Source organism: Vanellus vanellus (genome assembly GCF_965231255.1).
Source record: "Vanellus vanellus genome assembly, chromosome: 14".
Lineage (NCBI taxonomy): Eukaryota > Metazoa > Chordata > Aves > Charadriiformes > Charadriidae > Vanellus > Vanellus vanellus.
In genome coordinates this window covers 1261318-1276576 of record NC_138919.1, presented here as the reverse complement: position 1 = coordinate 1276576, position 15259 = coordinate 1261318, and the positions used below count along the sequence as shown (strand labels likewise).

The window sequence follows — 15259 nt, the reverse complement described above, 5'->3', positions numbered from 1 at the left end:
GGCATTGTTAATTAGCCTGTTATTTACAAATCACCTGGATTTTGGACAGAGCGGCTCTGGAAGAAAAGGAAGATGAGCTGAGCGTGACAGCAAACAGCCCCTGGCGTTCCCCAGGGGTCGGTGCTGGGACCGGGGCCACTCAACATCTTTGTCGGAGACACGGACAGTGGGGTTGAGCGCACCCTCAGCGAGTTTGCCAATGACACCGAGCTGTGTGGCGAGGGATGCCATCCAGAGGGACCTGGACAGGCTGGAGAGGTGGGCCCATGCCAACCTCGTGAAGTTCAACAAGGCCAAGTGCAAGGTCCTACATCTGGGTTGGGGAATGGCTGGAGAGCAGCCCTGAGGAGAAGGACCTGGGGGTGCTGATTGACGAGAAGCTCAACATGAGCCGGCAGTGTGCGATCGCAGCACAGAAGGCCAACCGTATCCTGGGCTGCATCAGAAGTGTGGCCAGCAGGGCACGGGGGGGGATTCTGCCCCTCTACTCCACTATCGTGAGACCCCACCTGGAGTACTGCCTCCAGCTCTGGAGCCCCCAACAGAGGAAAGACATGGACCTGGTGGAGCAGGGCCAGAGGAGGCCCCGGAGATGCTGGGAGGGCTGGAGCCCCTCTGTTGGGAGGACAGGCTGGGAGAGTTGGGGGGGTTCAGCCTGGAGAAGAGAAGGCTCCGGGGAGACCTCAGAGCCCCTTCCAGTGCCTAAAGGGACTCCAGGAGAGCTGGGGAGGGACTTTTTCCAGGGCATGGAGCGATCAGATGAGGGGGAATGGCTTCAAAGGGGAAGAGGGGAGATTTAGATGAGATATCAGGAAGAAATTTTTCACTGCGAAGGTGGTGAGTCCCTGGCGCAGGTTGCCCAGAGAAGCTGTGGCTGCCCCATCCCTGGAGGTGTTCAAGACCAGGTTGGACGGGGCTTGGAGCAACCTGGGCTGGTGGGAGGTGTCCCTGCCGAGGGCAGGGGGATGAGAACCGGATGGTCTTTAAGGCCCCTTCCAACCTAAACTATTCTATGATTCTATGGTCAAGAGCACGTGAAGGGGCAGGAATAGGGCTGCCCCTCCTGCAACAGGGTGGGATGTGCCCCAGCACCCCCTTACCTGTGCCCAGCTGAGGTTCTTGTTGGTCAAGTGATAATGTACCATGCCCTGGTGCTCGTGTTTCAGGACACTGCCTGGGAGAGACGAGTAAGGAGAGGCTCGGAGTTAGGAAACCCCCTGAAGCTCACAACCACCATCCTGCCCTCCCTCAGAGGACAACCGCTCCAGCAGCTCACGGTACCTGGGAAAGTCTTCTCCACGAAGGCCTTGAAGGCTTGCAGCTCGCCCTCCTCCTCGCTCCGCGTTTTGGCCAGCAAGGTGTAACCGCTGCCGAATTTGCTTTTCAGGTGCTGGGGGCTGCCCAGGCATTTGAACTGCCCGTTCACCATGATGGCCAGCCGCGTGCACAGGGCCTCGCACTCCTCCATGCTGCAGGACAGAAGACGACTTTGTTCAGCAGGGCAGGAGCACCGAGACAGAACTGCAGAAGCTTCTGGGAAGGGGCTGGAGGTGGATTCCCTCCTCTCCAGGCTTTCGGAGGAGGGTAAAGCCAGCCGCTGCTGGCTGCAGGCAGCGCCCACCCACCAGGCTCTGGAGGTGGGTCCCATCCCCTGGACCCCACCAGCCTTCTGGCTGATCCCTGATATCTCAGGCCAAGTCCTGCCCACACAAGCGTCACCTGTGGGAGGTGAAGATGATGGATTTGCCGCACTCCCGCGTCCGTGTCACTGCATCCCAGAGCAAACGCCGGGCCACAGGGTCCATGCCGGTGGAGGGCTCATCCAGGAAGATCACGGGGGGACCACCGATGAGGGCAATGCCAGCGCTCAGCTTCCGCTTGTTACCACCGCTGCAGAAGGAGATGGGAATGGGGATAGAGACCCGGTATGAGCACAGGGAGAGCCCCACAAGACGAGGGGCAGAGGGCACGGCGTGTCTCCGCATCTCCTCTCACCTGTAGGTCCTCACGAGCTTGTCGGCATGGGGCTCCAGGAGCAGCCCCCTCAGCATGTTCTCCACGCAGCTGCCGATGTAGCGCTCGGGGATGCCCCGCAGCCGGGCATACATGCTCAGGGTCTCGCGGCCCGTCATGTGGTCCAGGAGGGCATCGAACTGCGGGCAGTAGCCGATCCGCTGCTGGACCTTGGGGCAAGAGGAACCCAACGGGGATTAGCTCACAGGCAGGTCTCTGCAAGGAGGTGTCCAAGCAAGAAGGTGCCTTGGCACCCACAGGGCTTTGCTGCACCTCTGCAAGGCGCTCAAAGCGATGGGGACTGAGCTGCAGCTCTGAAATGGCAGGTGACACCAGAGAGAAACTGCCCTGTCGCTGGAGCAGCCGGTCTGGCAGGGACGGACACACTGCGCGGTCTCACGTTGCGTTTCCCAAGCTGGTTCCTCATTGTGAGGGACCATTTCAGGTGGCCCAGGCTCTCAGGAGAAGGAAAGCACTGGAGGGTCTGTACCTTCCCCATATCCTGGCCTCCTCTGGGGACAAGCGCCCAACAGAAGTCAGAGTCCCGTGGAAGGAAGCAAGCAGGACCATGATTTCAGGGCAGACCCTCCCAATGTTCTCCTTGCCTGATGTTGTCGGGGGCTGACAGCGGTAGAGGTACCCAGGGCTTGAATTGAAAGCCTGACCCCTGCTCATCTCTTGCTTTTCCAAAGGGAGTGGGCAATTCCCAGCAAGGAGGCCTCTAGTAGGGGTCTGGAAAGGTTTGACCCACTTGTTTTAGAGACCTCGGCATCCAACAAGGGCATGTAGTGATAGGACAAGGGGGAATGGCTTCACACTGGAAGAGGGGAGATTTAGGTATTAGAAAGAAATTCTTTCCTGTGGGGGTGGTGAGACACCAGCCCAGGTTGCCCAGAAAAGCTGTGGCTGCCCCATCCCTGGAGGTGTTCAAGGCCAGGCTGGACGGGGCTTGGAGCAACCTGGGCTGGTGGGAGGTGTGTCCCTGCCCAGGGCAGGGTGGGGGGAACTGCATGATCTTCAGGGTCCCTTCCAACCTAAACCATTCTATGATTTTTCACATTTCTAACTATGCAGCTAAGCCCTTTGATGAAGGCTTTGCCACCCTCGCAAGGTTTGGCTTCCATTTGTTTCATCTCTGTTGTCCCAGTGGAGAGGGCACCACTTCCAGGTGGCCAGATAACGGAGAGCTGGGCCAGACAAGGACGCAACGTCCCTGCGATATTTACCTCTACCCCTGGCAACCGCAACCATGTCCTCCTCAGAGGCACTCGCAAGGTGGCCCACCCTAGGCAGATGCAGGACTGTTTGTAACGCCGCCCTCCAACCCTGCAGCCCTCGGTACCTTCTTGATGTTGGCCAGGATGCTGTGACCATCCACAAAGGCGTCCCCCGACGTGATACTCTCGTCACCAGTCAGCATCTTGAAGGTGGTGGTTTTGCCCGCTCCGTTGAAGCCGAGAAGGCCAAAGCATTCCCCTTTGCTGACCGCCAAGGAGATCCTGTCTACCGCCAGCAGGGACTCCCGGCTGTCATAGACCTGGTGAAGACCAATGCACAAGCCATGCTGTCACCACACATGCCACATGCCCGAGGGCACATCAAGGCAAGTGGTGGCTTTCCCAGCCCCATGGGGACCACAGCTCAGGTGGCAGCAGGATGCTCAGGAAGGGTCATGCTCTCCTCACCTTGGTGAGCTCTTTGATAACCAGAGGGCTGCTGAGAGATGACAGCAGTTCTGGTGGCGATTCCAAAACCTTCTTCCTCTCATCCGCCACATCCCGGTCCTCTGGCAGCACAGACACCCTGTTCAGCAGTGCCACCTAAACATGGGGGAGAAAAAACGCTCTTGGCCACCTGGCTGCTGTGGGACAAATGGTTTCCTCCAGTGTCCCCCAACCCGGGCAGGATCTGTCCCTTCTATCAGCCACCTCTGCGGACGCCTCACTCCCTTTGCCAACCCATACACTCAACAGGATCGGCTCCTCCGAGCAACCTGCTCCAGGGATGCTCCCTGGGAAGACGATTTAGGGGAAGAGAGCCCGTCTCCAGCTCGCAGGGACTCCTGGGCTTGGTTTGGAGGGCACCTTACTTCTCCCTCCCACACGCTTCAGCTCACCCATTTCCGCCGCCTGCAGATGCCACAGAGCAAAGTTCTCAGTCTCCAGAGAAGGTTTGTCTCAATGAGGAAAAGGAGGAAGAGGAAGGAGAAGCCCTGGATGGTCAAGGAGGTCAGGTATCGTCCGATCCCAGGCGTCTCCCAGGAAAAATAGTTCATCTGATAACTGATATCTAAGCAGAGATGGAACAAAATCAGACTTGGATCAATCCACACTCTGGAGAGGGGCAGCTAAGCTCCAGAGAAAGCTGCGAGCCCAAAGCTTTGCCAGGCTTATCCCCATCCCCGCCCACAGCTCTTTCCAACGCTCGTCTCCATCCCAGCCCACACTGGGCTCCCTGCCCACACCTCTATTCAACGCTTCCCGCAAGAGGATTCAGGTCTGGAGGGGATCTGGCAGCAGATGCCCAGTGGAGGCACGGAGCGGAGATCAAGTCACTCGTAGCACTGGGATTTCTTTACTTGTCTGTGAAACTTTCCCTATCCCACATTTTCCTCTAAATCATTAGTAAGGAAAAGATTCCTTAATTGGATCACCTATGAGTGTCAACCACTGCCCAGTTTTTGCTTTGAAACAGCACCCGGAGCTACTTCTCCAAGGTTAGAGGCCCCATGATACTGCCCAGCTCCAGCACCCACCCCACAGAGACACCCCCCCCCCTCGGGGTGTGGCTACGGTGGGATGGCCTGGAGATCCAGGTGACGACCAACACAGAGACTCACTGAACGCCTTGCAGATGAAGATGGCTTCAACAGAGGAGGTACAAAACTGAATGAACTCGTAGTTCTGGTAGAAGTCACTGATGCACTGGCCCAAGCAGTAATTAGGTAAGACGAGAAAGACTTTATCCAGGGTTTTGGAGAGGTCCACCAAGCCCAGCTCTGAAAGAGGAGCACGGGAGGATCAACAGATTGGAGTTATCTGGTTTTAGAGAACAACCCTGATATTTCCAAGTTCAGAAGGAAAACCAACAAATTTTGTGACGTTTAATGGGTGAAAACGGACGGTCATTGGGTTTTTTTCTTAGGGTGGGGCCAGCACTGGGGTGAAAGAATGCCCCTGGCGGGCTGGATCTTCTTGGTGACAGCAGGGTACAGTGCTGGGCAAGCATGGAGGGCAGCAACCCACCTGGAATGCTCATGATGGTGACCGCAAGGAAGGTGGCTGTGCCTGAGAGGATGTTGAAGATGGTGAGACGGGTGTAGGCTGTGGCCGCCACCGAGAAGAAGAAGCTGAGGAGGTACATGAGGGGAACGATGGCCCAGCCATAAAGGAGGAAGATCAGCATCACATCAACGAGGTGGCTGTCTTGGGTGAAGGCTTGCACATCAAAGGCTTGGAATATCACCTGGGGCACAGCAACGCGAGAAGAACACACGTTTTTCTTGACCGCCAAGTGATGCCACCTTGCCCCCATGGCGCAGGTGATAGCAACAGCATGTGGACCGAGGTAACCTCTCACAGCTGCTTCCTACCAGCAAACCATGCCTGTCCCCAGAGGAAGCCCTCTTTCTGCAGACTGGGATGCAGAAGGGCAGATCCGGGGAATTCCTCTCCATGCTCCCATGTATTTGGGTTTTTCTAGTGCCCGCACTCAAGTGTTCAGGTGCCAGAGGCTGCAGCCAACTGACCCAGCTCCCAGCAGGACCACCGGACAGCTTTCTTGCCGGTCCTTTCTATTGACTGAGACAGCACCAGAGACGGGTGGTCTCATCGTTTTCCCTGCACCCACACCCATCCCAACTCTCCCAGAGGAGCAGCACGCAAGGGGAGGACAGGAGGGTGTCAGGGGCGACTCACCAGCATCAGAGCACAAGGGATGAGGAAGTTGATGATGTCCCAGAGCAGGGCGGAAAGCCAGAAGTTGACCACGTAGACGCCACTGACGAACTGGACGTGCTTGGCTTTGATGGCCCGCTCGCTGACCAGCAGCAGAGCGAAGGTGCTGGCGAGCGAGGCCATGCCGTACAGCAAGTTGATGGCAATGGCGAACCCAGTCTGGCCTCTGCGGGGAGAGCAGCAGGGCAGGTTAGGACCAGGAGAGCTCAACAGACCAACGCCGAGGCTACGTGGGGACAGCTTACCCACACCGTGCTTCTCGTGGAGGTCACACTCAGCCAGCAAGCAGGAGAAACACCCCACAATAAAATGCACGTCTTGGTAAGACGAGCATCTCCCACACGCAGCCCTCCTAGCACACCCCAAAACTCCTCCCCCCGCCTTTGTGAGGTCCCACGCATGTCCCCTCTGGGGAAGGTGAGGTTCAGAGACCCTGGATGCAGGATTTTGTGAAGTGTACGGTCAATACAGCGTGCTCTGCTCTGGGGACTCAGGAAAAAACAACCCCAACCAGTATCTAGAGGGAAATACCCAACCACTGAGATATGTGCACGGGGCAGCGTGGCTGCCAGGCTCAGGCAGGTAAGTCATCTACACAGCTTTGCTCTCCTGACCTCCTGAGAACAATCACAGCTACATGTGGGTCTGAGAAGCTCCAGCCTGGCTCCTCCACTGACACCAGTACAACCAAGCCAAGCTGCACCCACGGAAGTCACAAGCCCTAGCAGGACAGCAAGCGCCGTGCCATCAGACGTACTCCATGAGCTGGTCTTTGGCCTTCTCGGTGATGTTGCGGGGCTGAGGGTAGTTGGTGACTGTGATGGAGGCGTTGGGGCCCGCCAGTACCCTGAAGACGGCGTTGTCGGCCAGCATGAGGGCCGTGGCGGGGGAGTGATATGCCTGGTTGTTGAAGAGCGCGGTGACCACCGTGCGGTTCCCGGCTGCTTCGAAGGAGGCAGCTGTGATGTAGTGCTCATTGAAGGCTCCCCCTTCCTCGGAGGCTCTTGAGATGAGGTACTCCTCCAGGCCACCTGCCAAACATCATGGCTGTTACGAGCAGGCTCCATCACGCGAGAGCTAACTGGGGCCAACTGGAAAAGACCCCAAGCAGCCCCACCCTAGCCCTGATGATGGCCACAAACACAAAGTTACGGAGAACACAGCTCTACTTGGGTGAGTCGGCATCCTGCCAGCTGTGGGACTGTGCCGTGCGGGACAGGACACAAGGGGACATCTCAGATATGCCGCAGCTGGGACCTGAGTCACCCGCACCAAGGGCCATGGCAGAAGAAAGCCGTGGCTCCCGAACACCCCGCCGCGCATCGCCTGCTCCACGGGTGCTCTGTGAACCCTCACCCAGCACCTCCAGCGGTGACTGACGCTGGGCGTCCAGCAGCTCCACGTACTGCTCCGCCAACCTCTGCGACAGACTCGAGGTGGCCGAGATGGAGAAAGGCACGATGGTTTGGCCGTAGGGCTCCAGCGTCAGCCTCAGCAGGGAGGAGTCCCTGGGTCCCGGGAAGGTCTTGGCCACGATGAGGGCAAAGGCAGTGAAGATCAGAGGCACGAGGAACTGCGCTGCCACCATCTTCCAGTTGCGCCAGCTGTACATGGCTCGCTTCATGAACATGGCATAGAACTGCTGGCAGCACAGGTAGAACTGGGACGGGAGAAGTCAGGTCAGTGTCGGCTGCAGACAGCCCCACCGGCCATGCAGCTGATGGAGGGGGAACGACCCCAAAACCACCTCCCCATCCTGCACGGAGCCCACAAGCCCACAGCAGAGCCTGCTCTCCAGCCAAGCCTGTAAAGGCTCGATCCCAGCGCAGCAGGTCAGCCCATCAAACTCCACGGCTTCCCAACGGGACGCAGTCACTTTGGGATCTAAGGTGTTAAAAGCAGCTTCAGCCACGACCTTTACCTTCCTCCACCCCTCTCCACCTCACAAACAGGATTACTGCAACACGGCTGTCTGCCAAAACGACTGGAATGAAACGCCTGGGAGCTCCCAGCCCGGCCCCCGTAAGCATCTTCTTTGCTTTTTAAACCCATGAACATCTTTCTCCCCTTCTGCCTTTGAGACATGCCCTTGAGAAGCACAGGGAAATTTATCGCAGGCACGCAGGCAGAGGGCCACCGAGGGCTGCCAGGGATCTGAAACACAAGCCTAGCGAGGGAAGGAAGACGGTTTTTCTCATCTCCCTGCTGGAAATCCCAAGTGATGCAGCAACGGCAGGTGAAAACCACCTTATATCAGCCGGGACAACTTCAAGAGCACCTCTGTAGACCTCAAGATTAACATGAAGAGGATGGGAGTCACCAACCCCAACAACCCTAAAAATAATTTGCCCTAAAGATGCCCATCTTCCAAACCACATGCGATGAGACCAGTCATGGGGGAGGCTCCACCTGGTAACGCTGCTCCAAAAAGCCTCTTTATGTGCCCTCTCCCTGTTCCCGTCGCACCGACAGCCCCAGGACTCACCCCGGTGTTGAGCTTGATGCTGGAGCAGTCCTCCGTAATGAGTGCTCCGCTGTCGTCCGTCATATCTGTCATGCCGCTCAAGCTACTGGAGTCATCCATGGCCCAGTCATTGGAGCGCCTCTCGTGCTGGTACTGGAGAGCAGGCAGCTGGATGGCCTGGATATCCATGCTGGAGTCCACTAGCTTCCCAACCCTGCGCCAGGAGGGAAAGCAGGTGATGAAACGTGGACCCAGGCAGGATCAAGCTGGTCTGAGCTGGGGAAGCCAAACCCATGAGACAAAACCCAAAGCGTGCCCCAGAAAGCTGTGTAGGACACCGTCACCGACACACACATGGGGACTGGTCATCACCAGATGACAGCCCACCGGGGCCAGCCTCCCTCCTGCCTACCTCAGGAAGACTTCCTCCATGGTGGTGACGGAGGCGCCATAGCTGGCGATGCCCAGCTCCTCCCGCTTCTGCTCCAGCTCCGTGAACAGGGCCTCGAACCTGAACGGAGAAGCGAGGCATTAGACGCTGCCACTCGTGAGAGGTTAAGACCCTCTGGGCAGCGGTCCTGGTTTGAGTCCCGCAGCCAGTTCCAGGGCTGCCCGCAGCACACAGCACCCCACTCTCCCCAGGAGAGCCGCTTTTGGGCTCCACCTTCTGCTCTTTCTTGCCACAGGCAACCTCAGCTATCCATATATTTGATTTTGGAGCCAAACCAACCTGCCTCGTTTGTGCCACCCTCCACACCGCAGCCGTCACCAGCCATCAGCAACCAGTGCTGTCCCACGTGGTTGCTGCACGGGCAGTGACACGGTGGGCATGGGGGCACGAGAGCCATGTGCCAGCAGGCGCAGGGGAGGACGGCGGTGAAAGGAGGAACCGAACCCGATTTTCCAAGACCGGCAACGCAGCCACGGGCTCGCGCCTCCTCCTGCACCTTCCCAGAAGATGCGGAGAGCAGCTCCCATTCCCAGCAAGCCCGTGTGTGCAGATGGGGGGGGACCCACCCGAGGAGGAAAAGCAGGGGACGATGGCGTTACCTGTGCGTGCTCTCTTTGGGCAGGATGAAGGACAGCTCTGCCCCGGCATTGCTCTCCATGGTGGCGTTGGGCACGTACTGACAGATGAGGCGGGAGATCTCCCCCAGGTTGCAGTAGGGCTCCTTCACCATCACCATGTGATATCCTGCCCCTGGGCAGAGCCACGAGAGAAGGGAGAGGAGGGTAAGTCACAGCCCAGCCTGGCCCTGGGGTGCCAGAGCAGAGGCAGAACAGCACGACAGGGAGCCAGCAGCCATCAGACAAGGAGCAGCGCTCCCTCCCTGCCCTATATCCCCCTCCCGCTCCTCCCCGGCGAGAAGAAGACATCGAGCACAGCCCGCCTGCTCCTCCCTTACCATATTTACGCTTGAGGAAGAGCGAGGAGCCGCAGCACTGCAGCTCGCCCTTGGCCATGATAGCTATGCGGTCCCCCAGCAGGTCAGCCTCATCCATGAAGTGGGTGGTCAGCAGGATGGTGCGGTTGCTCCTCTGCTGCTGCAGGAGGTCCCACGTGGCCCTGCGAGAGGCTGGGTCCATCCCCGACGTCGGCTCATCCAGCATCACCACCTGCACACAGGAGACGGGTGCTGGTCAAAAAGGGGCTGGGAGAGGCACAGCAGCGCAGGAGGGGGCAACCCCGGGGCCCAGAAGAAGACTTGACCTCCCAACATGCGTGCAATGATGTTGTTTGGGGGAGCAGCTAACAGGCAGCAGAGCTGCACTGCAGCCTCAGGGTGTTGTCCTCGGAGTTGTCCCCCTTTGTGGAGGTGCTCCTGCCCCCTCCTCGCTGTCTCTGCATCTCCCACTGGCTCACCACGGGTGAGGGACAGCCTCAGAGCCACCAGAAGAGCCTACGGTGGCCCCATGGAGAAAGGTTCGAGGTGAGCCCCGCTGCATATGCTTGCCTTGGAGTCCCCAATGAGGGCGATGCCAATGGAGAGCTTGCGCTTCATGCCACCGGAGAGCGCCTTGGTCAGAGAGTGGCGCTTGTCCTCCAGGTTGAGGATCCTCAGGATGTGGTTGATCTCCTCAGGGCACTTGGAGGGTGGGTATCCCTTCAGCTGCCAGACAGGGGGAAGGGAGGGTTGAGCCTGCCTGCAGGGCTAAGTGTCTCTGGCAAAGACCCTTCCCACCACACCAGCCACCAGCCATTAAACCCCACCATGCTCCCTCCTCCACACCCAGCAAGAAAGTGGGGAAGCACAGAGATGGACTCCTGCCCGACCCCGAAGGAGTTGGCACAGCTGGCGTGTGGGTCTCCACAGAGCCACGTTGCCTCTGACCCTCCACTCCCCCAAGCAGGGAGCTCCTGCCTGTGGATGAGGTGGAAAGAGGCTTATCATAGAATGGTTTGGGTCGAAGGGACCTTTAAAGGCCATCTAGCCCAACCCCCCTGCCACGGGCAGGGACATCTCCAACTAGACGAGGTTGCTCAGAGCCCCGTCCAACCTGGCCTGGAATGTTTCCAGGGACGGAGCAGCCACCAACTTTCTGGGCAACCTGGGCCAGTGTCTCACCACCCTCGGCATAAAAGCTTCCTTCCTTATATCTAGTCTGAATCTTCCCTCTTTTATTTTAAAGCCATTACCCCTTGTCCTGTTGCAACAGGCCCTCCTAAAAAGTCCACCCCCATCCTTCTTATAAGCCCCCTTGAAGAACTGAAAGACAACAGTCTCCCTGGAGACTTCTCTTCTCCAGGCTGAACACCCCCAACTCTCTCAACCTCTCCTCATAGGAGAGGTGTTCCACCCTCTGATCATTTTTGTGGCCCTCCTCTGGACCTGCTTGATGGATCTCACCAGGCTTTCCCAGCCTCAGGAAGCCACAGGGTGCTTCCCCCAGGGCTGGCTTCCAGGGGCCCAGCGGCACTCCCCCCGCAAAGCGCCATGCTCACCCCTGCGTAGAAGTGGAGGTGCTCTTCCACCGTCATGTTGTCAAAGAGGACGTCGTGCTGGGGACACAGGCCCAGGCTGCGGCGGATCAGGACCATGTCCTGGGAGATCTCGTAGCCATTGATGTAGGCCTGTCCACCCGTCGGAGAGTGCAGACCTGGAAGGAGTGAGACGCAGTTACCTCAACTCGGGGCTGAGGACAACCCCAGGTGGCAGAGAGCCAGCGGAAAGGTGGGGGTCCTGCCCAGCATCCCCCCAACTCCAGCTTTCTGCCAAAAGTCGGAGCAAGCTGGTCTCTTGCTCAAGCTGGGACACGGTTTGCTTTCTCCTCCCGCCCGCAGGGTGGGCTGCACGGCACCCATAGGCGGGAGGTGGAGCTGGCAGTGCCGCCAGAGCGGGCAGGCAAGGAGGGAAGTGGGCAGGTAAGCCCAGCAGAGGTCCAGGAGAGGCCAGGGAAGACCTCCAGGGAAGGTCCTGAGTGCCCCGGGCCAGCAGGAGCAGCGCAAAGTGGTGGGGAACAGGGAGGAAAGGACCATCGAAGGTCACCATGTTCACCATGCCAAAATAGGCTGCCTGGAGCTCAGCAGCTCAGGAATGAAGTCAGTTCTTGGCCTGTGCCCTCTCTGCGGGTCCTTTCTCTTCTCAGGACTCTCCAACACTAATACCGACTGTCATTTTCCCCACCGGCTGATCCCACTCTTGCGGAGGGCTGAGCAGAGACCCCCATCCTCCCTCCACCTCCCCAGGCAGCGACGTGCCTCTCAACACCCGCCGGCAGCCCTGGCCAACAGCTCAGCGAACCGAAGGTGCTCCAGGGAAGAGCAAAAACTCCTCCCCAAACCTCAGAGATGGGGTTCAGCTCCCTTTCGCAAGTCAAACCATCAGCCCTTCCCCGCCCCGTGCCAGCCCCGCAGCAGGATGCGGCTCCTACCTGTGAGCATGGACAGGGTGGTGGTCTTCCCAGCACCGTTGTGTCCCAACAAGACAGTGATCTGCCCTTCATACATGTTCACCGTTAAGTCCTTGACTGCCTCTTTCATCTTGTTTCCCACTTTGAAGACCTGCGGAGATCATGTTAACGAGTTGACGCTGCACTCGAAGCGAGCGCTCTCTGATCTGCCCTCTCTGTTCAAAGCCCACGATGCTCACGTGGTGTCGGCATTAGACAATGGGTCTAATTCAGGTTAAACATAGATGTCACCGCACCTGCAAGTACCTAACGCTTCAACCCACAAGAAAACGCAGCCAGCTCTGGAGAAGAGCTTTACCTACCTTACAGCAGCCAAGCAACGCAGCCCCGGGTGAGGAGGGGCAGCGAAATGATACGGAAGCTGCCGGCAGGCAGCAGTTTTTACAAAAAACAACATTACGATGTGTTTGCGCTGTGCTGGGCAGTGGGTACCTTGGAAAGGTGCTTTATTTTGATTCCCGACACGAGGTCGGCAGGTTCCTCCTCAATGTACTGGCTCTTCAGGGCTTTCTCGGGGTCCTCCTCTTCCTCCTTCTCTTTCCCCACGACAGTCCTGGGGCGCCCGCACCAGTAGGAGGGCTGATGGAAGGAGGCGGAGAGACAGAAACTCAGGCACGACACAGACCATCCCTTCTCCCCAGCCTCGTCCACCCTCCTTCTCTCACGCAGATGCCTCCCAGGGATCTCCAAGACCACTCTCCTGGGCCTGGGAATTGCCATGCAGCACATCTTCAGCAGGTAGGTCAGACACGAGGATGAAACCGCTCCTCCCGCCCTGCTGCCTTCCCCTGCTTCTCCCTTACAGCAGGATTGCCCGTGATTACACAGGTCTTCATTCCCATGGAAAAGGTCAAATTTTGCTTCGGCGAGAAGCAAAATTGCTGAGGCAGAAGCACCCTGCCCAGAAGATCCCACGCAACAGATGATCATCCCCTCTAAAAACCTTGACATACACTAAATACGACGAGCCTGGGGTCCCGCTGCTGTAATTGCAGCCTTGTTTTGTTTTGTTTTGTTTTTTGACTTGGCTCTCTAGGAATGACAATAAGTGTTTGGGATCTTAAATCCCTGCGGAAATAGCAATTCGACAACTCCCAGACCCAAAATTAGCATCCCACCGTGGCTTTGGGCAGACAGCTCTCTGCTAGAAGGAGCTGCTGCAAGAAGGAGCGGGACGAAACCGTGCTGGGATAAGGAATTTAGAGGGGAGGAGGAAAACCCTCCCGATCGAATAACAAACAAGGGACACAAAGGACCAAAACTGATTGTGTCACTGTGGCTTGAAGAGTTCTCCGCGGCCAGCTGAGCTGCAGGAACGGGCCGCGGCGACAGCCGCTGGAGATGACGCCGAGCGTTTGACTTGGCAGAGTGAGGGCAGCTCAGCTGACGGTGGGGGGGACACACACACACACAGCCGTCACCCGTCCCCTGGCACCAGCAGGGGGGTGCTGGCAGCGGGACGCGGACCGCCCCGGATCACGCCGTTTGGGGAGTTTCAAATGACTGGATCTGGTCGCTCGCGCCTGGGGCGTCTCTCCAACGCCTTCGCTTGGGCGCGGAGACACTTAACAACGCCCTGCGTGCCAAGAAGGGACGGGACGACGGCTTAAAGCCAAGAAGACCTTCGTATTCAGTGAAAAAACCACAGCTGCATCAGCCTTTACTGAGGACGTGCTGCAGACCCCTTGATTTTGGAGGCCAGATGGTGTCACCCTTGTATGTTAGCGTAGCCCACTGCGTAGCACAGAAAAAGGGACCACCCCCGAGCGAAGCCCCCCTGGAAGGGGTGCGTAAGCAGTGCTCACCGTCAAGAAGAAGTACCACGGCTGAGGTACACCGTACTCCCCTGGAAAGACGGCCTCCACGTACCAGGCCACCACGCCGTAGAGCGCCGAGTCCAGGAGCAGCATCCCCAGCACTTGGGCTAAGGTAAAGTTGTCGTCCACGCTGACGGGCTTCATGAGGTCCCTCCACTGAATGCCGGTCCCTGCAACGCAGAGGGGACGCTGCCTACCTCCGCATCCCCAGAAGGACACAAAGCGCTCTCCAAGACTGTCAGATAGCATCCCTCCTCCTAATTCGCTGCTTGGTAATGAGCAGCACGTGCTCTACAATCCCTCCTCGAGATGGAGGGAGAAGACGCAGCGGAAAGCACGCTGCCATCTCGAGGGTTCCCCACCCCATCAGGCTTCTTCCATCACGGTCTCTGCAACTGCCCGGGGAAGAAGCAATCTCTTCTCCAGCCATTGCCCTTCCGTCACCACAACCGCTTTTTTAGTGCCGTCGCTTTGCAAAAGTGTGGCCTCTGCTGGAACCAACAGCAATTTCTTATTAACATAGAAATTAAAGAGATATATATATTGGGGAGGAGGAAATGTAACGGATTCCCATCCCTTAGAACAGAATTTGCTCTGTAATTAAAACGATGACGGCATTTTGCACAGCCCAGACTGCCAGGGGCACAGGTTCAGAGGGGCAAAGCTGATAAGACCTGCAGGAGCAATCAGCAATTAGCCCTCCCGCTCTCGTTAGGAACAGGAAAGTGCTTCTCCCCTGACTTCTTTCCACCCTTCACCCCGCAACACAAGCCAGTCCCAACCCACCACAAAAACCGGAGAGACTCGCTCACCTTTTCCTTCGAACATGCCTATAAGCTGTGCCCCCATGGCCATGGCCACGTTGGAGATTAGGCAGGAGGCCAGCTTCTGGCTGTGGGACATCAGGTCGTAGCGGGGCGAGATGAAGAAGTAAGGGATGTAGGAGAAGAAGTAGAGGAAGCCGCCAGCGGCAGCCGCGACGTTTGCTGCCGGCACAGAGAAAAGCAGGAGGGAAAACGTCAACAATACGGTGATGCCACCAAATATTTCTCACCAGCTTTCCATCCGGGGAGATTCAAGCCTTTCGCACCAAGAGT

General features: G+C 57.9%; 1 protein-coding gene across 1 annotated transcript in view; it reads right to left on the bottom strand.

Moving 5' to 3' along the window:
- ABCA3 (ATP binding cassette subfamily A member 3) overlaps positions 1–15259 on the bottom strand; it is a gene marked incomplete at its 5' end in the record, with an annotated part of 28659 nt that overhangs the window by 4446 nt on the left and 8954 nt on the right. Inside the window, 22 exons of the mRNA XM_082490702.1 lie at positions 1101–1174; positions 1282–1469; positions 1720–1890; positions 1996–2183; positions 3356–3550; positions 3699–3833; positions 4130–4302; positions 4853–5011; positions 5259–5478; positions 5931–6135; positions 6727–7000; positions 7326–7629; positions 8455–8647; positions 8846–8944; positions 9484–9634; positions 9840–10050; positions 10389–10544; positions 11378–11532; positions 12307–12436; positions 12778–12924; positions 14151–14332; positions 14975–15148. Of these exons, the coding sequence (XP_082346828.1) occupies positions 1101–1174; positions 1282–1469; positions 1720–1890; positions 1996–2183; positions 3356–3550; positions 3699–3833; positions 4130–4302; positions 4853–5011; positions 5259–5478; positions 5931–6135; positions 6727–7000; positions 7326–7629; positions 8455–8647; positions 8846–8944; positions 9484–9634; positions 9840–10050; positions 10389–10544; positions 11378–11532; positions 12307–12436; positions 12778–12924; positions 14151–14332; positions 14975–15148 (3884 nt within the window). The remainder of the gene's footprint in view (positions 1–1100; positions 1175–1281; positions 1470–1719; positions 1891–1995; positions 2184–3355; positions 3551–3698; positions 3834–4129; positions 4303–4852; positions 5012–5258; positions 5479–5930; positions 6136–6726; positions 7001–7325; positions 7630–8454; positions 8648–8845; positions 8945–9483; positions 9635–9839; positions 10051–10388; positions 10545–11377; positions 11533–12306; positions 12437–12777; positions 12925–14150; positions 14333–14974; positions 15149–15259) is intronic.